General features: G+C 41.7%; 1 protein-coding gene, 2 long non-coding RNA genes and 13 other non-coding genes across 16 annotated transcripts in view; 15 read left to right on the top strand and 1 right to left on the bottom strand.

Moving 5' to 3' along the window:
- LOC147844838 (uncharacterized) overlaps positions 1-26996 on the bottom strand; it is a 172344-nt gene that overhangs the window by 22565 nt on the left and 122783 nt on the right. The window lies entirely within an intron of this gene.
- LOC148680288 (uncharacterized) overlaps positions 1-26996 on the top strand; it is a 95301-nt gene that overhangs the window by 4297 nt on the left and 64008 nt on the right. The window lies entirely within an intron of this gene.
- Positions 1228-14346, top strand: LOC100538090 (uncharacterized). Its single transcript, XM_087249127.1, has 3 exons — positions 1228-1267; positions 2213-2377; positions 11706-14346. The coding sequence occupies exons 2-3, from the start codon at positions 2293-2295 to the stop codon at positions 12698-12700; spliced, it is 1080 nt and encodes a 359-aa protein (XP_087105253.1). The 5' UTR covers positions 1228-1267; positions 2213-2292; the 3' UTR covers positions 12701-14346.
- On the top strand, positions 14433-14503 carry trnag-gcc (transfer RNA glycine (anticodon GCC)). The gene has a single exon. It is a non-coding gene; the product is annotated as a tRNA-Gly (tRNA).
- Positions 14751-14821, top strand: trnag-gcc (transfer RNA glycine (anticodon GCC)). Its single transcript has one exon. It is a non-coding gene; the product is annotated as a tRNA-Gly (tRNA).
- On the top strand, positions 16182-16252 carry trnar-ccu (transfer RNA arginine (anticodon CCU)). Its single transcript has one exon. It is a non-coding gene; the product is annotated as a tRNA-Arg (tRNA).
- On the top strand, positions 17136-17206 carry trnag-ccc (transfer RNA glycine (anticodon CCC)). Its single transcript has one exon. It is a non-coding gene; the product is annotated as a tRNA-Gly (tRNA).
- On the top strand, positions 18408-18478 carry trnag-gcc (transfer RNA glycine (anticodon GCC)). Its single transcript has one exon. It is a non-coding gene; the product is annotated as a tRNA-Gly (tRNA).
- trnag-ccc (transfer RNA glycine (anticodon CCC)) lies at positions 18885-18955 on the top strand. Its single transcript has one exon. It is a non-coding gene; the product is annotated as a tRNA-Gly (tRNA).
- trnag-gcc (transfer RNA glycine (anticodon GCC)) lies at positions 19839-19909 on the top strand. The gene has a single exon. It is a non-coding gene; the product is annotated as a tRNA-Gly (tRNA).
- On the top strand, positions 20633-20703 carry trnag-ccc (transfer RNA glycine (anticodon CCC)). The gene has a single exon. It is a non-coding gene; the product is annotated as a tRNA-Gly (tRNA).
- On the top strand, positions 22382-22452 carry trnag-ccc (transfer RNA glycine (anticodon CCC)). The gene has a single exon. It is a non-coding gene; the product is annotated as a tRNA-Gly (tRNA).
- On the top strand, positions 23653-23723 carry trnag-gcc (transfer RNA glycine (anticodon GCC)). The gene has a single exon. It is a non-coding gene; the product is annotated as a tRNA-Gly (tRNA).
- trnag-ccc (transfer RNA glycine (anticodon CCC)) lies at positions 24607-24677 on the top strand. Its single transcript has one exon. It is a non-coding gene; the product is annotated as a tRNA-Gly (tRNA).
- On the top strand, positions 26196-26266 carry trnag-gcc (transfer RNA glycine (anticodon GCC)). The gene has a single exon. It is a non-coding gene; the product is annotated as a tRNA-Gly (tRNA).
- Positions 26832-26902, top strand: trnag-ccc (transfer RNA glycine (anticodon CCC)). The gene has a single exon. It is a non-coding gene; the product is annotated as a tRNA-Gly (tRNA).

Raw genomic sequence — 26996 nt, forward strand, 5'->3', positions numbered from 1 at the left:
GCGATGTGGCTGTATATCAGCAGTGGTGGAAGGCGTGTGCTATAGTGTACACTGAGCACTCGAGAGCGATTGTCCCTCTACCTGTTGTTTCAATCACCTGAGAACTTTGCTCATCTTCAGAACGCAAATGAAGACACTTTCGATGAAATCAGAGAGCTCCCTCATCTGTCATAGACAGCAAGAGTCCAGAGATGCTCAAAGGGTTTGACAGTGGTTTTTCTGGAAAAGAAACCAAAAACATTGTCAAAACCTGTGACGTGACTTTAGTGGTTCAATTGTAATCGAGTTCCAAGAACATGTTGAGTGCAAGAAAATGTTGAAAAAAGCAGCCATGTCCAAAGTAGGAGCTGTTGAACCATATAGTGGCTGCTTTTTGACCCTGTAGCCTATTCTCTTCATTTGCATTCAGCAGAAGAAACTTAAACAGGTTTAGCTCAAGTAGTGGATGAGTAAATGACAGAATTGTATTTTTTAAATGTGAACTGCCCCTTTAATGCTTCTGTAAGTAAAGGTAAATTAAATATTTTTACTGAAGATATTGCTAAAGAATGGCAGGAAACGTGGAACACAGATAATAAGAGACGACAATTCATATGAAACAATAAGAAACCCTATATAGGCCTATAAAGTTGTAAAAATAGAAAAGAATATAAGGGGTCATAATTATGAGGAGATTTGGACTCAGATATTAATAGGAAGTAATGTGTTGTAGACATGCAAGTCATCATGAACTGGATAAAACAAGTTTCTTAAAATTGTCTTAAAATGTTTAGATTAAAGGTTTTGATCAACTTTAAATACTAAAGTGTGTGTTTGTGAGAGAGATCTAATCTATTTAATTTTTATTAATATTTTTTATTTTTTAAATCTTTTTTATTAATCTATTTTTATTTCATTTATTTCTGCGTTTTCTCTGTATTTTATTTTATATCCATATTTGTTTGCACTACTGCCCTTTTTGCACTGTCTTGTTTGTACGCAGTGTCGCTGTACTACTTTTGGCAATACGAATGTACAGTTATTTGTCATGCCAATAAAGCATCTACAATGTGACAGAGAGAGAGAGAGAGAGAGAGAGAGAGAGAGAGAGAGAGAGAGAGAGAGAGCAGAAATAGTATAGAGTGAAAAACAAGGGAGAAATGTATCAATAAGTCATGATTGCAACAGTAAGTAGCAAAAAAGCTAAACAAAAAAGACTTTTATTTTGGCGTGATGTGTGACGTCATCAGGTGGCGCCGCTTCAGCGCTTTGATTCAACTGGAGAAAGGTTTGTGTTTTTAAATGTTTACGGATATAACACGATTTGATTAAAGTTTCAGGTTTTTCATCCGATGCTAAATTATGTACCTGCTCTTTGAAATATTATTTTAACCCTTTATGCAGCGTAGTACTATTTTATTCTCAGTAACCAAAGGCTATTGTTTGAAACAGAAAAGTGTCATGCCAGTTTTAAAGCAGGGTTTCCCAAACTTTTCAGCCCGCGATCCCAAAAATAACAATGCCAGTGACCTGCGACCCCCACATTCATTTATTTAGCTGTCTCTATATTGTTTACCATGATACTGAAAATATTCTGTCAGAATTAGCATGCAAGTATGACTTCTAAACAACATTAGTACTATCTAATTTACTGTAAACAATGCTGTACTTTGGTAATTATTAGCTGCTAATATGATTTTCATATTTAGAGTTTGCAAAGAATACTTTTAGGAAATTGCATTATTAAGGGGAAAGTCTGAATACACAAATATAAAACCAACTTTACCTCAATTATCTATAGAAGTAAAGTTGGTTTTATATTCAGATATTCAGACTTTCCCCTTAATAATATCATTTCAGAAAAGTATTCATTGCAAATTCTAAATAGTGAAATCATATTAGCAGCAAATGACTATCAAAGTACAACATTGATCACAGTCAAATAAACAGTATTAATGTTGTTTTCAAGTCACACTTGCATGCTAATTCAGATCAAATATTCAAAGTAACATGGTAAACAATATAGAGACTGCTAAATGAACGAATGTGTGAATATAAGACCAACTTTACCTCTATGACCCCTCAGGGGGTCCCGACCCTCACTTTGAGAACCACTGTTTTAAAGAAACGTTTTACCTGATTTCTTTTTGTTAATTACTCTCATATAAAGAAGCTGTTGAAGCAAGTGTTGAAGAGAAGTTGTTTCTGCTAATTTTTTATTTATTTTAAACAGGACATTTTTAAACAGGATAAAGTGTCCAAACACAGAGAAAACCTCCTGCTGAAGCGACTGATCTCCACACTGTTATAAAGATGGCGTTTATTAAAGAGGAGAGTGAAGATGTGAAGATTGAAGAAACATTCACAGTCAAACAGGAAGATCTGCAGGAACAAACAGGTTGATTTTCATTCTCAAAGACTAACTCAGTCATTTATTCCTCATTCAGATATATTTTAATAATAGGAATACTTAATTAAATTATAGAGGTAAAGTTGGTTTTATATTCACACATTTGTTCATTTAGAAGTCTATATATTGTTTAATAGAGGTAAATTTGGTTTTATATTAGCAGATTCAGACTTCCCCTTAATAATATAATTTCATGAAAGTGTTATTTGCAAACTCTTAATAGCGAAATCATATTAGCAGCAAATGACTATCAAAGTACGACATTGCTCACGGTCAAATAAACAGTGTTAATGTTGATTTCAAGTCATACTGGCATGCTAATTCTGATCAAATGTTTAAAGTAACATGGTAAACAGTATAGAGACTTCTAAATGAACGAACCAACTTTACCTCTATTATTGTTTACCATGTTACTTTGAATATTTGATCGGAATTAGCATGCAAGTGTGACTTGAAAACAACAATAACACTGTTTATTTGACTGTGAACAATGTTGTACTTTGATAGTCATTGGCTGCCAATTTGATTTCGCTATTTAGAGTTTGCAAATAATACTTCCTTGAAGTTATATTATTAAGGGGAAAGTCCAAATGTGCGAATTTAAAACCAACTTTACCTCTATAATTAAATCCATCTTTCAGCCCTAAATGTGTGCTGCCTAGTTCTCCTAAATGCACAAAAGCACTCATTGAAAGACAGGAATGAGTTTCTTTCTCACTTGTTCTCAGGTCTTTTGTCATTCTTTTATGTATTATTAGTCTCCCATTTTCTCTGCCTTCTTAAGCTTATGGCTTTTCTTGTTCTTCTACTGTTTTTAAGGGTCCCTAATCACGAGCACTATACAAAATAAATAAAAACAATAAATTAATAAAAGGTTAACTGAGCTGCAGTTGACCTAAATATTCTCATAGAAGACTCAAATTTTTGGCCTTAAAAAGTCTTTAATTTATTTATTTTCTTTAATCATTTTAATCAAGTCTTTATTTTCCTTTGTTCATGTTTTTCTACCCAATCTGGCCAAAACCCATACAATCACCAACAATCCATCTCAATAAAACTTTAAAACTTTAATTCAAAAAGGTCATTTTAACTATATTTATCATAATATTTAAATTATTTTCCTTACAATAACATTTGTTATTTTTTATTATTTTTTGCAAAGTTTATGTTGGGAAAAAGTGTATGGATACAAGTAAAGGCTTGTTTTTACACAATATTTAAAATCTTTAGCTTAGAAATATCTAAAATATTGTAATCTTATATTATTCATTTATTATTGTATTATTAAATCATAATATTTTTTTAAGGGCAAAATAAAAATCTTTTTCATCTGGGCCATTTGAAAAATTCCTTAGCTTTTAGCCCTTTATGAGTATAAATTTTCATTCATAATGGTCTTAAAAAGTCCTAAATTTAATTTGGTGAAACTTGCAGAAACCCTGGTTTAAAGCATGTCAAAAACGTGGATGCCCACAATTTTAAACATGCTGAATGAAATGGACACTAAAGTAATTAATTATTATAAAACATTGTACAGTAATCTAAACTATATTGATGATGTTGTGGGACAACATAAGGCAAAATAAACAAATTATAGTAGAACAATAACGTTTAGCATTGCACTGACTACAACTGGCCAACAAATTAGTCTAAAAATGACTTTTGCTGATTAAGAAATGGATTTCAGCATGCTGATGATATGCAAACATTTGAGTGTAAAGTTCATTAGATTATTGACCATATTCTTTGTGTACCAGCAGACATTGAAATCTTTTTGTTTAAGACTTTATTAAAAAAATTAATTTTTAGATCCTAAAAACAGTGTTATGCTGCTTAGGCATGGGACGATAACAGTTTTCAAGGTATAAAGCTGACAAAATATTCTGCTATATCATTCCTACTGTACACTGCAAATTTTAGATAGTAGATTTAACTACCTTGGAGTTAAAATTAACACTCCCTCAGAGTTTATATGGGAACCACTATAAGTGTTAAAAATAACACTTTTGAAAGTGTTAACATTGTCAACACCAAGAGAGTGTTAATTAGCAAACTCTTATTGTGTAAAATATCTGTTAAATTTTCAAAAAAATACCAGCAGCTGTGGTTGCCAGAATCTTTCTGTGAAAAACATGGAAGTTTTATATAACCGTATAATTTTACAAAAATTAACCATATTTCATGAACTAATACAATGTTCATTTAACAAAATCATAGCTTAATGCAATAAAATGTAAAGTCTTTAGATGCAATAATGTTTTCATGTGTGATTGCAATTAGCAAACAGATTTTGATTTAGTAACTACACAGTTACCTTTATACAAAAGAAGATACAGCATAACATCAAATTTTCTCAGTTCATCTTGGACTTGAACAGAGACGCTATTATCCTCCACAATGGTGACACAAAAACCGTTTTGCTGTTTTTCTTTTTTTTTTTTTTTCATTTTTAGATTTTACGGAAAAATACCAGCAGCTGTGTTCGCCAGTAATCTGCTGTTTTTAACATTCATAGATTCAGTTTACAGAATATTTCTGTTAAAAACACATTCCACAGTCTGTATTTTTTAATCAAACTCACATTGCAAATTTTAGATTTGGTAGATTTAACTACCTTAGAGTTAAAATTAACACTCCCTCAGTGTTTATATGGGAACCACTATAAGTGTTAAAATAACACTTTTGAAAGTGTTAAAATTTTTAACACCCAGAGTGTTAATTAGCAAACTCTTATTGTGTAAAATATCTGTTAAATGTATGTCAAAATACTGACAGCAGTGGTTGCCAGTCATCTGCTGTTTTCAACATTTTACATTCGTAAATTCAGTTTCCAGAATATTTCTGTTAAAAATACATCCCATAGTCTGTATTTTTCATTCGAACACCTGTAAGCCTTAAATTCCAGAGCAAAATCCTAACTAGTGTCCTCACTACAGAGGGCTGAACACTCAGACAGTGATGAAGTTAATGAGACAATTAAGTGTCTAATTAAAGGAGGATTGAGAATTGTTGATGAACAACTGTTAACAAGCAGAATCACTGAAGGACAGAAAAACACAAGCCAAAACCAAAGATGAAATCAACTGAGAAAAAAAAATTCTAAATAAAATAATAATCAATAAAAATAAAACAAATTACACAATAAAATTTTTTATTTTTCAACATCTTTAAAACAACTCACCACATTAAACAACTTATCATGGAGCTTCACCTATTACTGACCTTTGACTTTATTTCTGTCATGTGAACAAAAGCTCTTAATAAAATTTCTGTTGTTCATTTGAAGTCACCATGATGGAGGACAGAGTCTGCTTTAGTCAGGCTCTTCAACTGCTTGCTCTAAACGTCTTTTATTTTGGCTGCTATAGATAATGTTAATTACACTAATTAAACATCTAACATGGAAAGCCGAAGGAAAATTAAAGTGTCAGTCTGAAGAGAATATTTATGAAATCATAGCCATCCTTTCCTGTTTGTTTTCTAATTCAATATCATATTAGTTATATGTGAGAAATAAATAATATACATAAATGAAACCACTGAAGCTCCAATAATATATAATAAAACAAAAACCATATTTACAATGAGAATGTTTGATCTATGGCAGAACTCAAAAACACACAGACATCAATAATTAGTCTTTGAATCTCAATAATGGTGACAAACAAAAACATAAAAATCAAGTAAAAAACACTCTACTGAAATATCACCTCCCAAAAACAACACAAAATACAGGAAAAGAAAGAGATTGTAAGAACATAAAGCTGCATAATTTATTCATGCTGCAATGCATGCTGGGAGCTTTGTACTATGCAGGCACCCAGCATGCATTGCGGCATGAACTATGCAGCTTTTTTTTTTTTTTAGCAACCATGGTTGAGGTTCATATGTTGATTCTTGATGCCTGTGTGTCATATGAACAAGCTGGAGCTTGAATGTTTAGTGCATGACATTCTAATTATTAATTGCATCCTAATTGTTGAATTTTCTATGAAGAGCAGCAAACTGCCAGTAGTATTGTCCCATGCAGTTTTTATACAACTATATTTGCATATCTTTATGAGTCAACTTATTAAACACCTGAAATTATATCTATAACAATTAAGCACAAACAGTATAGTTTCTCTTGACCTTTCTTGCTATAGCTGATGAGTTTTGGAAACACAGCTATAACAGTCCCAGAAACATTAGAATATAAGAGTAAAGCTTCAAGAGCTCAAATAAGCAGCCTCTGATCTCTATGATGGTGAGGTCAAATAAAATATTTTTAATAAAAAAATATAAACCTCTGTTCATTGTCAAATATTCTTACAGAAAAGTCAAACTGTATCAGTGAAGCTGCTTATACTATTATTTAATGGAGTTGTTTAATCCTCTGTTTTATTTCAGTTGGTTTGGTGTGAGGCTGTGTCTGTAGATTTATTTCTTCCTTCAATTTCTTATTCCTTCAGTGATTGTGCTTGTTAACAGCAGGTGTTCAACAGCAGGTGTCTGAATTCACTTATTTGTGGTCATTCCCTCTGTCTAGTGGACTAAACTAATTGACTAATTTAAGGGCCAGGTGAATGAGGGTGTGGCGAGATTTCAGACACTCTGATTAGTTTCTCAAATAAAAGGGTTTTCTACAAAGGTAGATACATGTTACTCTGTGTGACAAGGAGGCAAATCAGCTTCTAACGCAGAGAGGGTTATTTTACCTTTATCTAACTCTAGAATTTTAACACTTTACTCTGAATTACCACAACACTTAAAATTTAACACCAATGAATTTGCTGTGTATATGTAAGGTTTTTATGTTTTAAGTTTTTCAGCCTGACATGTTTACTGCTCCAAAATACTTTCAAAGTTTCTCAAAAGAAAATATATTGTGTTCAAAGGGAAAAACTGTTTGTTTTTTTACCCACACATATAAAAAATAATTCATTTTAGAGCAGTAATCACAGTACCATGAAACCGTCATATTTTTATTCAAGGTTATTAGTATTAGAATCTTATACTGGCCCATGCCTGATGCTGCTTAATGTTGCAAAGTCAAGTTTTCTATTTTAATTATTTTTGTTTGTATGTATAGTCATGAACACACTTGTTTGTAGAGCAAGTAGTGTTAGTTTTCTGCCATTTATTATTCCTGGTCATTTCTCCAAGAGGTACTTGAATTTGAAGTTCTAAAACATTAGCATATGGGATCAGGTCACTGCTATGACATGATTGACAATTTATGTATGTCGCTGTTTTTCTTTGTGCTCTGTTTATGCTGAGAGCTGATGCTGAGTATTTTTAGGGCTTTTCACACTTCAAATGGATAATCCTGAGTCATTTCCACTCTGAATAACAAAATCCTGGGTTATCAGTAATCACGTTCCATACTGCTCATGCTATATCTGGGGCTAACAAATAATCCTAGATGTTCATTAACAGACATTACACATTCCCAACCACCGGGTTAACATTATTATTTGTATATTTATGTTGTCACTGTCCCTGATTAGACAAACAGCAGGTCACCTTTTTTAAATGGCATTTCTGCATTTTGTCAGGTATATAAAATGTCATCATGTAGGTCTTCAGCTAAGCCTCAGGACATGCACAAAGGCAAGAAAACAAAGACAAATATACAAGTGAATGAAACCAAGTTGCAAAGTATGTCATCTATGTATGCTAGTTCCCTTCAAAACCCAGGCAGTGTTTCCTCTAGAATTTTTTCCAGCTGTAGCGGCAGGCCTTTTTTAGACAGATCTACCAACTACGTGTGGTGTTATTTCAATGACAAATGTCGTGACCCCAGTATTAGAAGTCGAGATCACATTTATGTAATAGCCTACAGCATGCGGATCTCTTTTTTTGTACATTTATGAATGTCTCTAATTGACCTACAGAACGATATTAATGCGTCCTGAAGTAAAGTGAAACGGCTATAGATCGTGTTTGCTGGCCTCACGCATCTGTCAGTCAGCCAGCCAGTCAGTCTGTCAGCACTTATTCTTAACGGGGTAAACAAATAATACACAGCACTACTACGATTACAGAGAAGTTCACGCTGTTATAATTCACTCAACCTTTTAATACATTTTGACGTTTAATACGTTATTACTGGCTATTAAAAAAATTAAATGTTTTGAATGAGAAGCTGTAATGTAGCCGTGGCGGGATGAATTTTGTCATGGTGCCCCGCCATGGAAGAATGAATGTAGCGGAAACCATGCCAGGGGAGCAAATATATACATTTTCTACCCCATTAAAGGCTTCTTTCTCTTTATGTAGTTAATAACAAAAGATATATGTATTTTTGGCTGTGAGACATAGTTTGGACAAAGTTGTCTGTGATTGTCCTTTTGTAAAGTCATGCAGTGTAAAACTCCCTGTCGCCAATCCATCTTGCAGTGTAAACAAAGCAGTAACAAAACACTAACCCAGATAGTCATGCAGTGTGAAAAACATCCGTAACACGAATATTTTGAAAATCATGCAGTCTGAACTCAGCATTAGTCCCTTTATTCATCAAGGGTTACCACAGTGGAATGAACCACTATCTTTTTTAGCATATGTTTTAAACAGCGGATGTCCTTCCAGCTACAACCCAGTACTGAGAAGCATTTGCATAAGTTATATCAGTGTTTCCTTTAGGATTTTTTCCAGCTGTAGCGGCAGGCCTTTTTTACACAAATCTACCAACTACCTGTGGCGTTATTTCAATGACAAATGTTGTGACTGCAGTATTAAAAGTTGAGTTCGCATTTATGTAATAGCCTACAGCATGCGGATCTCTTTGCTTGCCCAGGTAAAAAAAAAAGAAAAAAGTGCACTAAAATGCACTTTAAGTATACTTAGTACACTTTTTTCAGTAATGTACTAAAAGTGCTCTATTTTCGCACACTAATTTTGTACTTAATGTACTAAAAGATAGTATTAAGTATATGTTAAGATAAACTTAATACCATCTAAGTGCACTCAACTGTGCTATTGAGACACCTGGAAATTGAACTAAAATGTGCTTTTAACATACTATATCTGTATTTTAAAAAATATGTTTAGTTACAACTAGAAATTAGCTTGAACCCTAATTTTAAACATTTATAAATATTTTTGAGAATAGCTTAAAGTATAATAGTAATATATTAAAACAATATACAAAATGTGAAAAAGTGTGCTAAAATACAATTTAAGTACACAAAGTACATCTTTTAAATAATGTTCGAAAATTGCTCTATTTTTACACACTAATTTTGTACCTGATGTACTAAAATATATTATTAAGTATATGTTAAGATAAACTTAATACCATCTAAGTGCACTCAACTGTACTATTTTAAGACACCCTGAATTTGATCTAAAATGTGCTTTTAACATACTATATCTGTATTTAAAAATATATATTTAGTTACAACTAGAAATACACTTGAACCCTACTTTTAAACATTTAAATATATTTATGACTAATTTAAAGTATAATAGTAATATATTAAAAGAATATACAAATTGTAAAAAAAAAAAAAGTGTGCTAAATACTGTATTAAAAGTGCTCGATTTTCCCAAACTAATTTTGTATTTAATGTTCTAAAAATTAGTATTAAGTACATTTTAAGAACAGTGAAAGACCAGTTGCGATGAATAAAAACAAAAAGTCAGGAATGAAATAAAATAGAAGGAAATTTAATTACTTTTTTTGTAGTTTTGACAGGAAGAAATCAGCTTCAGCACTCTCCATGAGCTCCACAGATCGAACCTCCTTACATTCAGGATACAGTGATATTTATGCTAACAGAGTCAACAAACCTTTGTCGTTAGATTGTTTAGACATCCTCACGTAATTGGTTAGACAAAAGATAATTAAGTAGAAGGATAAACAGTCCAGAACAATTTTAGAATATGCAATGTAAAACATGTTTCCTTAGATTATCATATTATTGACTACACTGGATATACACAAACATATCATCCCTTCTGCATGCCCTTTCTTGGCTTTCCTGATCATTCCTTGTCCCACAACACACACATACTTCAAGACAATAATGTTTTTGGTAAGATTACCACACTCAAAATCAATTTAAGTGTTAGTGATAATTGTGCATTCACATTAAGTGTACTTAAGTACAACTTTTGGGAAAATGTACTTCTACTATATTACATTACTAATAGATTTTTTATATATTAACTTATTTTAAACTTAAACAGTGTACTAAAAATCTACTAGTGTTTAAAGCATTTAAAGCACACTTTTGAAAAACACACTAATAAAACTCTTTTTGGTGTTTTTTTCTGTAGTGTACTTTATTGTAGTGCACTAAACACTTATTTAAGTATTACTGGTATTTAAAATATTTTTGTCAAGTGTACTAAAGTCCTGCTGAAGTATAAACATACTTATTTAGTATATTTATAGTGTAAAACCATCAAACTTTTATTTAACACAAAAAAATAACAATGTACTTAAAATGTATTTGCGGGTATTTAAGTGTATTTTAATTGCATTTAATTCTATATTATTTTCACCTGGGATGTCATCTCGCCATTTCCTCATCACAGTTTACAGAAAACGTGGCATTAAGCATTTGCACAAGTTCATTCATTCATTTTCCTTCGGCTTAGTCCCTTTATTCATCAGGGGTCACCACAGTGGAATGAACCACCAACTTATCAAGCATATGTTTTCAACAGCGGATACCTGTCCAGTTGCAAACCAGTACTGGGAAACATTTGCATAAGTTATTTACAATAATGCAAACTCACTAATATAAGCTGAATTATCCGCACTTGCTATGAACATGCAGGATTTTTGTCAATCGGGTCTTCTATAGAAAGTTATAAATGTTTAAATCCAGTGGAAGATACACATAAGGGAACACAACAGGAGTAGTCTAGAGCGAGTGCATTTGATCATTTGCATTTAAAGCCACAGGCACAAAAAGAGCTTGGTTTTCCTCTGACCCCCAAAATGAAATATTCTGCAAGGTACATGATCTGATTTTGAGCCGAAACCTCAGACACATTCTGGGAACACCAAAGACTTATTTTACATCTTGTATAAAAAGGTTCATAATAGAAACCCTTTAAAGGAAAAGTTGCTGAGTCACGCAAAAATGAAAATAGCCTTATCATTTACTCTCCCTTAATGAGTTATCCCTGATTCTGTTGAACACAAAAGAAGATATTGTAAAAAAATGCAGGCTTTCTTTGTGTTTCAAAAGAAAGGAAATGTTTAAAACCACATGACGGAGAGTAAATGGTAAGGTCATTTTTATTTGTGGGTGAAACATCCATTTCATGCTTATCACTTTGTGGCTTCATACTAAAGTTCACTTTTTTGTTGTTTTTTAAGATCTGATGGTCCTGAAAGAAGAGACACATCAATGGAATGAAATGGAAGAGAAACACCAAGACATGACGACTGATGAAAAACCCACACTGACTAAAATGACTTCATCATGCAGAAGACCTCGGAAATCCAAATCTAAGTGTAATTTCAGCAGTAAACAGAGTAGAAAGAGTTTCAGTCAAAAGCCAAAGCTTGATGTTCACATGAGAGTTCACAAAGGGGAGAAAACTTGCACCTGCAAACAGTGTGGAAAAAGCTTCTATAAAACATCAAGTTTAACAATGCACATGAGAATTCACACTGGGGAGAAGCCTTACACCTGCAAACAGTGTGGAAAAAGCTTCTGTAATACAACAAACTTGACAATGCACATGAGAATACACACTGGGGAGAAGCCTTACACCTGTGAACAGTGTGGAAAGAGTTTTTGTCAAAAAGAAAACTTTAAAACCCACATGAGAACTCACACTGGAGAGAGGCCGTACACATGCCAACAGTGTGGAAAAAGCTTCCGTCATGCAGGAAGCCTTGCAGTGCACATGAGAACTCGCACTGGAGAGAGGCCATACACATGCCAACAGTGTGGAAAAGGCTTCTATCATGCAGGAAGCCTTGCAGTGCACATGAAAGTTCACACTGGAGAGAAACCTTACACATGCACAGAGTGTGGTAAAAGTTTCACATATAAAAGCTCACTCAATAACCACATGAGAACTCACACCGAAGAGAAGCTGTTTGCATGTGCTCAGTGTGGAAAGCGCTTCACAACCAAATCTAGCCTCATGAACCACATGAATGGTCACACTGGAACCATAGTGTTCACATGTGATCAGTGTGGAATTAAACTCACACGCAAAGACTACATTAGGCGACACATGAAGACCCACTCAAGAGAGAATCGTTTTAGATGCAGTGAGTGTGGAAAGGGCTTTACCCATAAAAGAAGTCTCAGCGCTCACATGAAGCTTCACAATGAAGAGCAGAGTCCTGAAAAATGAGGCCTTGTCCACAGAAACACGGGTATATTCAAAACGGCAGCTTTTTCATGTAGCTTGGCTGTTCATTCAAGTGAAGTTTATTTATAAACTACTTTTGAGAGGATCACATGCTTATGATTGTCCACAGCTGGTCCAGCATTAGCTAACCCATGATTCACCAATCAGATGATTCCAATCTCACTATAAATAACCAGAGTTTTTTTTTTTTACCTCAGTTATTGGTTACATGCAAGGCCGGATCAAGCTGAACTGCCGCTCTAGGCAGAGGACAGTCACGCCGCCCTAAACCCCAATCTAAACTGGGGTTTAACAACCAGCTCTAAACTGGTTTAAATCATATCTGGATTGTAGACAGCAATGTGTTCAAATTAACGGTGAAAAGTCAACACTTCAAAAATGCAAATTAGGTGTACCACAAGGCTCAATTTTGGGACCTTTGCTTTTCTGTTTGTATATAAATGATCTACCTGAAAGTTGCAAGGAGGTTGGTTGCCAAATGTATGCTGATGATACAATTATTTATGTAACAGCAGAAAATTCACAGAAGGCTGCAGAAGTGTTAACTAACCAACTGGTCTTTATTTCCCACTGGCTGAAGGACAACTGTCTAACTCTAAATTACAACAAAACAGTTTCAATGTGTTTCTCCTCAAAAAACAGAGCACTAGATGCTTTTAAAATCCAAATTGACCAAAAGGAAATTAAGGAAGTGAGTGAATTTAAATACCTAGGTGTCATCATAGACTCGAAGCTTAAGTTTGATGCCCACATCAAGAAAATGTCTAAGGCCATTAAGACAAATTTAAACTGTTTTCGTATGATAAGACCATATATATCTCTTAAAGCAGCGCAAATGTTTGTGCATGCTATGATATTTTCACGTATGTCTTATTGTGCAATAATCTGGGGTCAAGCAACCCAGTCAGTTGTTAAGCCTGTAATATCTCTTTACAAACAAACTTTAAAAGTAATGGATCAGAAACCAATAAGATGGCACCATTGTCAAATTCTTAAAAAATATAATTTGTTAAGTTTTGATAGTTTTTTAAAGTTTTCGTTTTTAAAAAACATGTTTAAGTGTATACATGGTCTTGCTCCTAAAGTAGTTTGTGAGTTAATAAATAAATTTAGTAGTGATGGGGCGAAGACTAGAGGGGCAGTAAGTGGGAATTGTAGAATCCGCAGATGCAGAACCGCGGTGGGTCAGTCATCCTTTTCAGTAAAAGGTTCACATCTATGGAATGCCATGCCTGTTCATTTAAAGTTACAATCAGAACTCCCAGTTTTTGCTGTAAAGCTGAAAGAATGGTTGAAATCTTTACAGCAATGTGAACATTAAGCATTACTCTTTCAGGTTGGTCCCATTTACATTTCTCTTTATCCATATGGACTTGCATCTTATGTTTATGGCTCTGTAAATATTGTATTTGTTTGTTGTATTGTGTTTTATTCTTGCCGGTTTTCTTTATTATTATAATTTTTTTTTTTTTTTTTTATAATGTAAAGCCTAACCAGGGACGAGGGCTGCAAATTAGCTTTATGCTATAAGCCCTATGTACACAACATCGGTTATCTTTGTATAACAATGTCAAGTGTAGTGTCCCTGTAAAATAAACAAGCAAATAAAAAAAAATAAAAAATAAAAATCCTGTTTTGTGTTGCTAATCTTCCAGCTCTGGGTAACAGCCTTGCAGCAATCACACCCCACTAGGACAGATGAATGAGCATATCAGCATTGGTGGTTCAGTGGTAGAATTCTCGCCTGCCACGCGGGAGACCCGGGTCCGATTCCCGGCCAATGCAAATCCTGTTTTGTGTTGCTACTCTTCCAGCTCTGGGTAACAGCCTTGCAGCAATCACACCCAACTAGGAGAGCAGTATGAGCATATCAGCATTGGTGGTTCACTGGTAGAATTCTTGCCTGCCACGCGGGAGACCCGAGTACGATTCCTGGCCAATGCAAATCCTGTTTTGTGTTGCTAATCTTCCAGCTCTGGGTAACAGCCTTGCAGCAATCACACCCCACTAGGACCGATTAATGAGCATATCAGCATTGGTGGTTCAGTGGTAGAATTCTCGCCTGCCACGCGGGAGACCCGGGTCCGATTCCCGGCCAATGCAAATCCTATTTTGTGTTGCTACTCATCCAGCTCTGGGTAACAGCCTTGCAGCAATCACACCCCACTAGGACAGATGAATGAGCATATCAGCATTGGTGCTTCAGTGGTAGAATTCTCGCTTGCCACGCGGGAGACCCGGGTCCGATTCCCGGCCAATGCAATTCCTGTTTTGTGTTGCTAATCTTCCAGCTCTGGGTAACAGCCTTGCAGCAATCACACCCCACTAGGACCGATGAATGAGCATATCAGCATTCGTGGTTCAGTGGTAGAATTCTCGCCTGCCACGCGGGAGACCCGGGTCCGATTCCCGGCCAATGCAAATCCTATTTTGTGTTGCTACTCATCCAGCTCTGGGTAACAGCCTTGCAGCAATCACACCCCACTAGGACAGCAGTATGAGCATATCAGCATTGGTGGTTCAGTGGTAGAATTCTCGCCTCCTACGCGGTAGAGCCGGGTCCGATTCCCGTCCAATGCAATTCCTGTTTTGTGTTGCTAATCTTCCAGCTCTGGGTAACAGCCTTGCAGCAATCACACAACACTAGGACAGATGTATGAGCATATCAGCATTGGTGGTTCAGTGGTAAAATTCTGGCCTGCCACGCGGGAGACCCACGTCCGATTCCCGGCCAATGCAAATCCTGTTTTGTGTTGCTACTCTTCCAGCTCTGGGTAGCAGCCTTGCAGCAATCACACATCACTAGGACAGCCATTAGAACAAATCAGCATTGATGGTTCAGTGTTAGAATTCTCACCTTCCATCTGGGAGACCTGGGTCCGATTCCCAGCCAATGCAATTGCTGTTTTGTGTTGCTACTCTTTCAGCTCTGGGTAACAGCCTTGCAGTAATCACACCCAACTAGGAGAGCAGCATGAGCATATCAGCATTGGTGGTTCAGTGGTAGAATTCTCGCCTGCCACGCGGGAGACCCGGGTCCGATTCCTGGCCAATGCAAATCCTGTTTTGTGTTGCTACTCTTCCAGCTCTGGGTAACAGCCTTGCAGTAATCACACCCAACTAGGAGAGCAGCATGAGCATATCAGCATTGGTGGTTCACTGGTAGAACTCTTGCCTGCCACGCGGGAGACCCGAGTACGATTCCTGGCCAATGCAAATCCTGTTTTGTGTTGCTAATCTTCCAGCTCTGGGTAACAGCCTTGCAGCAATCACACCCCACTAGGACAGATGAATGAGCATATCAGCATTGGTGGTTCAGTGGTAGAATTCTTGCCTGCCATGCGGGAGACCTGGGTCCGATTCCCGGCCAATGCAAATCCTGTTTTGTGTTGCTACTCATCCAGCTCTGGGTAACAGCCTTGCAGCAATCACACCCCACTAGGACAGCAGTATGAGCATATCAGCATTGGTGGTTCAGTGGTAGAATTCTCGCCTCCTACGCGGTAGAGCCGGGTCCGATTCCCGGCCAATGCAATTCCTGTTTTGTGTTGCTAATCTTCCAGCTCTGGGTAACAGCCTTGCAGCAATCACACAACACTAGGACAGATGTATGAGCATATCAGCATTGGTGGTTCAGTGGTAGAATTCTGGCCTGCCACGCGGGAGACCCACGTCCGATTCCCGGCCAATGCAAATCCTGTTTTGTGTTGCTACTCTTCCAGCTCTGGGTAGCAGCCTTGCAGCAATCACACATCACTAGGACAGCCATTAGAACAAATCAGCATTGGTGGTTCAGTGGTAGAATTCTCACCTCCCATCTGGGAGACCTGGGTCCGATTCCCGGCCAATGCAATTGCTGTTTTGTGTTGCTACTCTTTCAGCTCTGGGTAACAGCCTTGCAGTAATCACACCCAACTAGGAGAGCAGCATGAGCATATCAGCATTGGTGGTTCAGTGGTAGAATTCTCGCCTGCCACGCGGGAGACCCGGGTCCGATTCCTGGCCAATGCAAATCCTGTTTTGTGTTGCTACTCTTCCAGCTCTGGGTAACAGCCTTGCAGTAATCACACCCAACTAGGAGAGCAGCATGAGCATATCAGCATTGGTGGTTCACTGGTAGAACTCTTGCCTGCCACGCGGGAGACCCGAGTACGATTCCTGGCCAATGCAAATCCTGTTTTGTGTTGCTAATCTTCCAGCTCTGGGTAACAGCCTTGCAGCAATCACACCCCACTAGGACAGATGAATGAGCATATCAGCATTGGTGGTTCAGTGGTAGAATTCTTGCCTGCCATGCGGGAGACCTGGGTCCGATTCCCGGCCAATGCAAATCCTGTTTTGTGTTGCTACTCATCCAGCTCTGGGTAACAGCCTTGCAGCAATCACACCCCACTAGGAGAGCAGTATGAGCATATCAGCATTGGTGGTTCAATGGTAGAATTCTCGCCTCCCACGCGGGAGAGCCGGGTTCGATTCCCGGCCAATGCAATTCCTTTTTTGTGTTGCTAATCTTCCAGCTCTGGGTAACAGCTTTGCAGCAATCAGACCCCACTAGGACAGACAATTGAGCATATAAACATTGGTGGGTCAGTGGTAGAATTCTCGCCTGCCACGCGGGAGACCCGGGTCCGATTCCCGGCCAATGCAATTCCTGTTTTGTGTAGCCAATCTTCCAGCTCTGGGTAACAGCCTTGCAGCAATCACACCCCTCTAGGACAGATGTATGAGCATATCAGCATTGGTGGTTCAGTGGTAGAATTCTTGCCTGCCACGCGGGAGACCCAGGTCCGATTCCCGGCCAATGCAAATTCTGTTTTGTGTTGCTACTCATCCAGCTCTGGGTAACAGCCTTGCAACAATCACACCCCACTAGGACAACAGTATGAGCATATCAGCAATGGTGGTTTAGTGGTAGACCTCTCACGTCCCACGCAGGGGACCTGGGTCCGATTCCCGGCCAACGTAGTTCCTGTTTTGTGTTGCTTCTCTTCCAGCTCTGGGTAACAGCCTTGCAGCAATCACACCCCACTAGGACAGACAATTGAGCATATCAGCATTGGTGGTTCAGTGGTAGTATTCTCGCCTGCCACGTGGGAGACATGGGTCTGATTGCCAGCCAATGCAATTTCTCTTTTGTGTTGCTACTCTTCCAGCTCTGGGTAACAGCCTTGCAGCAATCACAACCCACTAGGACAGCATGATGAGCATATCAGCATTGGTGGTTCAGTGGTAAAATTCTCGCCTCCCATCTAGGATACCTGGGTCCGATTCCCGGCCAATGCAATTCCTGTTTTGTGTTGCTACTCTTTCAGCTCTGGGTAACAGCCTTGCAGCAATCACACCCCACTAGGACAGATGTATGAGCATATCAGCATTGCTGGTTCAGTGGTAGAATTCTTACCTGCCACGTGGGAGACCCAGGTCCGATTCCCGGCCAATGCAAATCCTGTTTTGTGTTGCTACTCTTCCAGCTCTGGGTAGCAGCCTTGCAGCAATTGCAACCCACTAGGACAGGCATTAGAACATATCAGCATTGGTGGTTCAGTGGTAGAATTCTCACCTCCCATCTGGGAGACCTGGGTCCGATTCCTGGCCAATGCAATTCCTGTTTTGTGTTGCTACTCTTTCAGCTCTGGGTAACAGCCTTGCAGCAATCACACCCCACTAGGACAGATGAATGAGCATATCAGCATTGGTGGTTCAATGGTAGAATTCTCGCCTGCCACGCGGGAGACCCGGGTCCGATTCCCGGCCAATGCAAATCCTGTTTTGTGTTGCTACTCTTCCAGCTCTGGGTAACAGCCTTGCAGCAATCACACCCAACTAGGAGAGCAGCATGAGTATATCAGCATTGGTGGTTCACTGGTAGAACTCTTGCCTGCCACGCGGGAGACCCGAGTATGATTCCTGGCCAATGCAAATCCTGTTTGGTGTTGCTACTCTTCCAGCTCTGGGTAACAGCCTTGCAGCAATCACACCCCACTAGGACAGATGAATGAGCATATCAGCATTGGTGGTTCAGTGGTAAAATTCTTGCCTGCCATGCGGGAGACCTGGGTCCGATTCCCGGCCAATACAAATCCTGTTTTGTGTTGCTTCTCATCCAGCTCTGGGTAACAGCCTTGCAGCAATCACACCCCACTAGGAGAGCAGTATAAGCATATCAGCATTGGTGGTTCAGTGGTAGAATTCTCGCCTCCCACGCGGGAGAGCCGGGTTTGATTCCCGGCCAATGCAATTCCTGTTTTGTGTTGCTAATCTTCCAGCTCTGGGTAACAGATTTGAAGCAATCAGACCCCACTAGGACAGACAATTGAGCATATCAACATTGGTGGGTCAGTGGTAGAATTCTCGCCTGTCACGCGGGAGACCCGGGTCCGATTCCCGGCCAATGCAAATCCTGTTTTGTGTAGCCAATCTTCCAGCTCTGGGTAACAGCCTTGCAGCAATCACACCCCTCTAGGACAGATGTATGAGCTTATCAGCATTGGTGGTTCAGTGGTAGAATTCTTGCCTGCCACGCAGGAGACCCAGGTCCGATTCCCGGCCAATGCAAATTCTGTTTTGTGTTGCTACTCATCCAGCTCTGGGTAACAGCCTTGCAGCAATCACACCCCACTAGGACAGACAATTGAGCATATCAGCATTGGTGGTTCAGTGGTAGTATTCTCGCCTGCCACGTGGGAGACATGGGTCCGATTGCCAGCCAATGCAATTTCTCTTTTGTGTTGCTACTCTTCCAGCTCTGGGTAACAGCGTTGCAGCAATCACAACCCACTAGGACAGCGTGATGAGCATATCAGCATTGGTGGTTCAGTGGTAGAATTCTCGCCTCCCATCTGGGAGACCTGGGTCCGATTCCCGGCCAATGCAATTACTGTTTTGTGTTGCTACTCTTTCAGCTCTGGGTAACAGCCTTGCAGCAATCACACCCCACTAGGACCAATGAATGAGCATGTCAGCATAGGTGGTTCAGTGGTAGAATTCTCGCCTGCCACGCGGGAGACCCGGGTCCGATTCCCGGCCAATGCAAATCCTATTTTGTGTTGCTACTCATCCAGCTCTGGGTAACAGCCTTGCAGCAATCACACCCCACTAGGACAGATGTATGAGCATATCAGCATTGGTGGTTCAGTGGTAGAATTCTCGCCTGCCACGCGGGAGACCCGGGTCCGATTCCCGGCCAATGCAAATCCTGTTTTGTGTTGCTACTCTTCCAGCTCAGGTAACAGCCTTGCAGCAATCACACATCACTAGGACAGCCATTAGAACATATCAGCATTGGTGGTTCAGTGGTAGAATTCTCACCTCCCATCTGGGAGACCTGGGTCTGATTCCCGGCCAATGCAAATCCTATTTTGTGTTGCTACTCATCCAGCTCTGGGTAACAGCCTTGCAGCAATCACACCCCACTAGGACAGATGAATGAGCATATCAGCATTGGTGGTTCAGTGTTAGAATTCTCGCCTGCCACGCGGGAGACCCGGGTCCGATTCCCGGCCAATGCAAATCCTGTTTTGTGTTGCTACTCTTCCAGCTCTGGGTAACAGCCTTGCAGCAATCACACCCAACTAGGAGAGGAGCATGAGCATATCAGCATTGGTGGTTCATTGGTAGAACTCTTGCCTGCCACGCGGTAGACCCGAGTACGATTCCTGGCCAATGCAAATCCTGTTTTGTGTTGCTAATTTTCCAGCTCTGGGTAACAGCCTTGCAGCAATCACACCCCACTAGGACAGATGAATGAGCATATCAGCATTGGTGGTTCAGTGGTAAAATTCTCGCCTGCCATGCGGGAGACCTGGGTCCGATTCCCGGCCAATGCAAATCCTGTTTTGTGTTGCTACTCATCCAGATCTGGGTAACAGCCTTGCAGCAATCACACCCCACTAGGAGAGCAGCATGAGCATATCAGCATTGGTGGTTCAGTGGTAGAATTCTCGCCTCCCACGCGGGAGAGCCGGGTTCTGTTCCCGGCCAATGCAATTCCTGTTTTGTGTTGCTAATCTTCCAGCTCTGGGTAACAGCTTTGCAGCAATCAGACCCCACTAGGACAGACAATTGAGCATATCAACATTGGTGGGTCATTGGTAGAATTCTCGCCTGCCACGCGGGAGACCCGGGTCCGATTCCCGGCCAATGCAATCCCTGTTTTGTGTAGCTAATCTTCCAGCTCTGGGTAACAGCCTTGCAGCAATCACACCCCTCTAGGACAGATGTTTGAGCATATCAGCATTGGTGGTTCAGTGGTAGAATTCTTGCCTGCCACGCGGGAGACCCAGGTCCGATTCCCGGCCAATGCAAATTCTGTTTTGTGTTGCTACTCATCCAGCTCTGGGTAACAGCCTTGCAACAATCACACCCCACTAGGACAGCAGTAGGAGCATATCAGCAATGGTGGTTTAGTGGTAGAATTCTCACGTCCCACGCAGGGGACCTGGGTCCGATTCCTGGCCAACGCAGTTCCTGTTTTGTGTTGCTTCTCTTCCAGCTCTGGGTAACAGCCTTGCAGCAATCACAACCCACTAGGACAGATGAATGAGCATATCAGCATTGGTGGTTCAGTGGTAGTATTCTCGCCTGCCACATGCGAGACATGGGTCCGATTCCCAGCCAATGCAATTACTCTTTTGTGTTGCTACTCTTTCAGCTCTGGGTAACAGCCTTGCAGCAATCACACCCCACTAGGACAGACGAATGAGCATATCAGCATTGGTGGTTCAGTGGTAGAATTCTCGCCTGCCACGCGGGAGACCCGGGTCTGATTGCCGGCCAATGCAATTCCTATTTTGTGTTGCTACTCTTCCAGCTCTGGGTAACAGCCTTGCAGCAATCACACCCCACTAGGACCGATGAACGAGCATATCAGCATTGGTGGTTCAGTGGTAGAATTCTTGCCTGCCACGCGGGAGACCCGGGTCCGATTCCCAGCCAATGCAAATCCTATTTTGTGTTGCTACTCATCCAGCTCTGGGTAACAGCCTTGCAGCAATCACACCCCAGTAGGACAGCAGTATGAGCATATCAGCATTGGTGGTTCAGTGGTAAAATTCTCGCCTCCCACGCGGTAGAACCGGGTCCGATTCCCAGCCAATGCAATTCCTGCTTTGTGTTGCTAATCTTCCAGCTCTGGGTAACAGCCTTGCAGCAATCACACCCCACTAGGACAGATGTATGAGCATATCAGCATTGGTGGTTCAGTTGTAGAATTCTCACCTGCCATGCGGGAGACCCGGGTCCGATTCCCGGCCAATGCAAAGCCTGTTTTGTGTTGCTACTCTTCCAGCTCTGGGTAACAGCCTTGCAACAATCACACCCCACTAGGACAGCAGTATGAGCATATCAGCAATGGTGGTTTAGTGGTAGAATTCTCAAGTCCCACGCAGGGGACCTGGGTCCGATTCCCGGCCAACGCAGTCCCTGTTTTGTGTTGCTTCTCTTCCAGCTCTGGGTAACAGCCTTGCAGCAATCACAACCCACTAGGACAGATGTATGAGCATATCAGCATTGGTGGTTCAGTGGTAGTATTCTCGCCTGCCACGTGCGAGACATGGGTCCGATTCCCAGCCAATGCAATTTCTCTTTTGTGTTGCTACTCTTCCAGCTCTGGGTAACAGCCTTGCAGCAATCACAACCCACTAGCACAGCATGAAGAGCATATCAGCATTGGTGGTTCAGTGGTAGAATTCTCGCCTCCCTCGTGGGAGAGCCGGGTTCAATTCCTGGCCAATGCAATTCCTGTTTTGTGTTGCTAGTCTTCCAGCTCTGGGTAACAGCCTTGCAGCAATCACACCCCACTAGGACAGATGTATGAGCATATCAGCATTGGTGGTTCAGTGGTGGAATTCTTGCCTGCCATGCGGGAGACCCAGGTCAGATTCCTGGCCAATGCAATTCCTGTTTTGTGTTGCTACTCTTCCAGCTCTGGGTAACAGCCTTGCAGCAATCACACTCCACTAGGACAGATGATCGAGCATATCAGCATTGGTGGTTCAGTGGTAGAATTCACGCCTGCCATGTGGGAGACCCGGGTCCGATTCCCAGCCAATACAAATCCGGTTTTGTGTTGCTACTCAACCAGCTCTGATAACAGCCTTGCAGCAATCACACCCCACTAGGACAGCAGTATTAGCATATCAGCAATGGTGGTTTAGTGGTAGAATTCTCACATCCCACGCAGGGGACCTGGGTCCGATTCCTGGCCAACGCAGTTCCTGTTTTGTGCTGCTTCTCTTCCAGCTCGGGGTAACAGCCTTGCAGCAATCACACCCCACTAGGACACATGTTTGAGCATTTGAGCATTGGTGGTTCAGTGGTAGTATTCTCGCCTGCCACGTGGGAGACAAGGGTCCGATTCTCAGCCAATGCAATTTCTCTTTTGTGTTGCTACTCTTCCAGCTCTGGGTAACAGCCTTGCAGCAATCACACCCAACTAGGAGAGCAGCATGCGCATATCAGCATTGGTGGTTCACTGGTAGAACTCTTGCCTGCCACGCGGGAGACCCGAGTACGATGCCTGGCCAATGCAAATCCTGTTTTGTGTTGCTAATCTTCCAGCTCTGGGTAACAGCCTTGCAGCAATCACACCCCACTAGGACAGATGTATGAGCATATCAGCATTGGTGGTTCAGTGGTAAAATTCTCGCCTGCCACGCGGGAGACCCGGGTCCGATTCCCGGCCAATGCAATTCCTGTTTTGTGTTGCTACTCTTCCAGCTCTGGGTAACAGCCTTGCAGCAATCACACATCACTAGGACAGCCATTAGAACATATCAGCATTGGTGGTTCAGTGGTAGAATTCTCGCCTCCCATCTGGGAGACCTGGGTCCGATTCCCGGCCAATGCAATTCCTGTTTTGTATTGCTACTCTTTCAGCTCTGGGTAACAGCCTTGCAGCAATCACACCCCACTAGGACAGATGAATGAGCATATCAGCATTGGTGGTTCAATGGTAGAATTCTCGCCTGCCACGCGGGAGACCCGGGTCCGATTCCCGGCCAATGCAAATCCTGTTTTGTGTTGCTACTCTTCCAGCTCTGGGTAACAGCCTTGCAGCAATCACACCCAACTAGGAGAGCAGCATGAGCATATCAGCATTGGTGGTTCACTGGTAGAACTCTTGCCTGCCACGCGGGAGACCCGAGTACGATTCCTGGCCAATGCAAATCCTGTTTTGTGTTGCTAATTTTCCAGCTCTGGGTAACAGCCTTGCAGCAATCACACCCCACTAGGACAGATGAATGAGCATATCAACATTGGTGGGTCAGTGGTAGAATTCTCGCCTGCCACGTGGGAGACCCGGGTCCGATTCCCGGCCAATGCAATTCCTGTTTTGTGTAGCTAATCTTCCAGCTCTGGGTAACAGCCTTGCAGCAATCACACCCCTCTAGGACAGATGTATGAGCATATCAGCATTGGTGGTTCAGTGGTAGAATTCTTGCCTGCCACGTGGGAGACCCAGGTCCGATTCCCGGCCAATGCAAATTCTGTTTTGTGTTGCTACTCATCCAGCTCTGGGTAACAGCCTTGCAACAATCACACCCCACTAGGACAGCAGTATGAGCATATCAGCAATGGTGGTTTAGTGGTAGAATTCTCACGTCCCACGCAGGGGACCTGGGTCCAATTCCCGGCCAACGCAGTTCCTGTTTTGTGTTGCTTCTCTTCCAGCTCTGGGTAACAGCCTTGCAGCAATCACAACCCACTAGGACAGATGTATGAGCATATCAGCATTGGTGGTTCAGTGGTAGTATTCTCGCCTGCCACGTGCGAGACATGGGTCCGATTCCCAGCCAATGCAATTTCTCTTTTGTGTTGCTACTCTTCCAGCTCTGGGTAACAGCCTTGCAGCAATCACAACCCACTAGGACAGCATGAAGAGCATATCAGCATTGGTGGTTCAGTGGTAGAATTCTCGCCTCCCTCGTGGGAGAGCCGGGTTCGATTCCTGGCCAATGCAATTCCTGTTTTGTGTTGCTAGTCTTCCAGCTCTGGGTAACAGCCTTGCAGCAATCACACCCCACTAGGACAGATGTATGAGCATATCAGCATTGGTGGTTCAGTGGTGGAATTCTTGCCTGCCACGCTGGAGACCCGGGTCCAATTCCCAGCCAATGCAATTCCTGTTTTGTGTTGCTACTCTTCCAGCTCTGGGTAACGGCCTTGCAGCAGTCACACCCCACTAGGGCACAACTGTAAGCATATCAGCTTAAATGGTTCAGTGGTAGGATTCTTGCCTGCCACGCGGGAGACCCAGGTCAGATTCCTGGCCAATGCAATTCCTGTTTTGTGTTGCTACTCTTCCAGCTCTGGGTAACAGCCTTGCAGCAATCACACCCCACTAGGACAGATGATCGAGCATATCAGCATTGGTGGTTCAGTGGTAGAATTCTCGCCTGCCATGTGGGAGACCCGGGTCCGATTCCCAGCCAATACAAATCCGGTTTTGTGTTGCTACTCAACCAGCTCTGATAACAGCCTTGCAGCAATCACACCCCACTAGGACAGCAGTATTAGCATATCAGCAATGGTGGTTTAGTGGTAGAATTCTCGCATCCCACGCAGGGCACCTGGGTCCGATTTCTGGCCAACGCAGTTCCTGTTTTGTGCTGCTTCTCTTCCAGCTCGGGGTAACAGCCTTGCAGCAATCACACCCCACTAGGACACATGTTTGAGCATATGAGCATTGGTGGTTCAATGGTAGTATTCTCGCCTGCCACGTGGGAGACAAGGGTCCGATTCTCAGCCAATGCAATTTCTCTTTTGTGTTGCTACTCTTCCAGCTCTGGGTAACAGCCTTGCAGCAATCACACCCAACTAGGAGAGCAGCATGCGCATATCAGCATTGGTGGTTCACTGGTAGAACTCTTGCCTGCCACGCGGGAGACCCGAGTGCGATTCCTGGCCAATGCAAATCCTGTTTTGTGTTGCTAATCTTCCAGCTCTGGGTAACAGCCTTGCAGCAATCACACCCCACTAGGACAGATGAATTAGCATATCAGCATTGATGGTTCAGTGGTAGAATTCTCGCCTGCCACGCGGGAGACCCGGGTCTGATTCCCGGCCAATGCAAATCCTGTTTTGTGTTGTTACTCTTCCAGCTCTGGGTAACAGCCTTGCAGCAATCACACCCAACTAGGAGAGCAGGATGAGCATATCAGCATTGGTGGTTCAGTGGTAAAATTCTCGCCTGCCACGCGGGAGACCCGGGTCTGATTCCCGGCCAATGCAATTCCTGTTTTGTGTTGCTACTCTTCCAGCTCTGGGTAACAGCCTTGCAGCAATCACACATCACTAGGACAGCCATTAGAACATATCAGCATTGGTGGTTCAGTGGTAGAATTCTCGCCTCCCATCTGGGAGACCTGGGTCCGATTCCCGACCAATGCAATTCCTGTTTTGTATTGCTACTCTTTCAGCTCTGGGTAACAGCCTTGCAGCAATCACACCCCACTAGGACAGATGAATGAGCATATCAGCATTGGTGGTTCAATGGTAGAATTCTCGCCTGCCACGCGGGAGACCCGGGTCCGATTCCCGGCCAATGCAAATCCTGTTTTGTGTTGCTACTCTTCCAGCTCTGGGTAACAGCCTTGCAGCAATCACACCCAACTAGGAGAGCAGCATGAGCATATCAGCAATGGTGGTTCACTGGTAGAACTCTTGCCTGCCACGCGGGAGACCCGAGTACGATTCCTGGCCAATGCAAATCCCGTTTTGTGTTGCTAATCTTCCAGCTCTGGGTAACAGCCTTGCAGCAATCACATCCCACTAGGACAAATGAATGAGCATATCAGCATTGGTGGTTCAGTGGTAGAATTCTCGCCTGCCATGCGGGAGACCTGGGTCCGATTCCCGGCCAATGCAAATCCTGTTTTGTGTTGCTAATCTTCCAGCTCTGGGTAACAGCCTTGCAGCAATCACATCCCACTAGGACAAATGAATGAGCATATCAGCATTGGTGGTTCAGTGGTAGAATTCTCGCCTGCCATGCGGGAGACCTGGGTCCGATTCCCGGCCAATGCAAATCCTGTTTTGTGTTGCTACTCATCCAGCTCTGGGTAACAGCCTTGCAGCAATCACACCCCACTAGGAGAGCTGTATGAGCATATCAGCATTGGTGGTTCAGTGGTAGAATTCTCGCCTCCCACGCGGGAGAGCTGGGTTCGATTCCCGGCCAATGCAATTCCTGTTTTATGTTGCTAATCTTCCAGCTCAGGGTAACAGCCTTGCAGCAATTACACATCACTAGGACAGCCATTAGAACATATCAGCATAG

This window comes from Danio rerio, chromosome 4, assembly GCF_052040795.2.
Source record: "Danio rerio strain M-AB ecotype USA chromosome 4, GRCz13ab, whole genome shotgun sequence".
NCBI lineage: Eukaryota > Metazoa > Chordata > Actinopteri > Cypriniformes > Danionidae > Danio > Danio rerio.

Bases quoted from the DNA above. Each gene is read 5' to 3' on its own strand.
- LOC100538090 (XM_087249127.1), top strand. From the start codon at position 2,293: ATGGCGTTTATTAAAGAGGAGAGTGAAGATGTGAAGATTGAAGAAACA. The intron at 2,378-11,705 runs GTTGATTTTCAT...TTGTTTTTTAAG, and splicing joins AGATCTGCAGGAACAAACAG to ATCTGATGGTCCTGAAAGAA.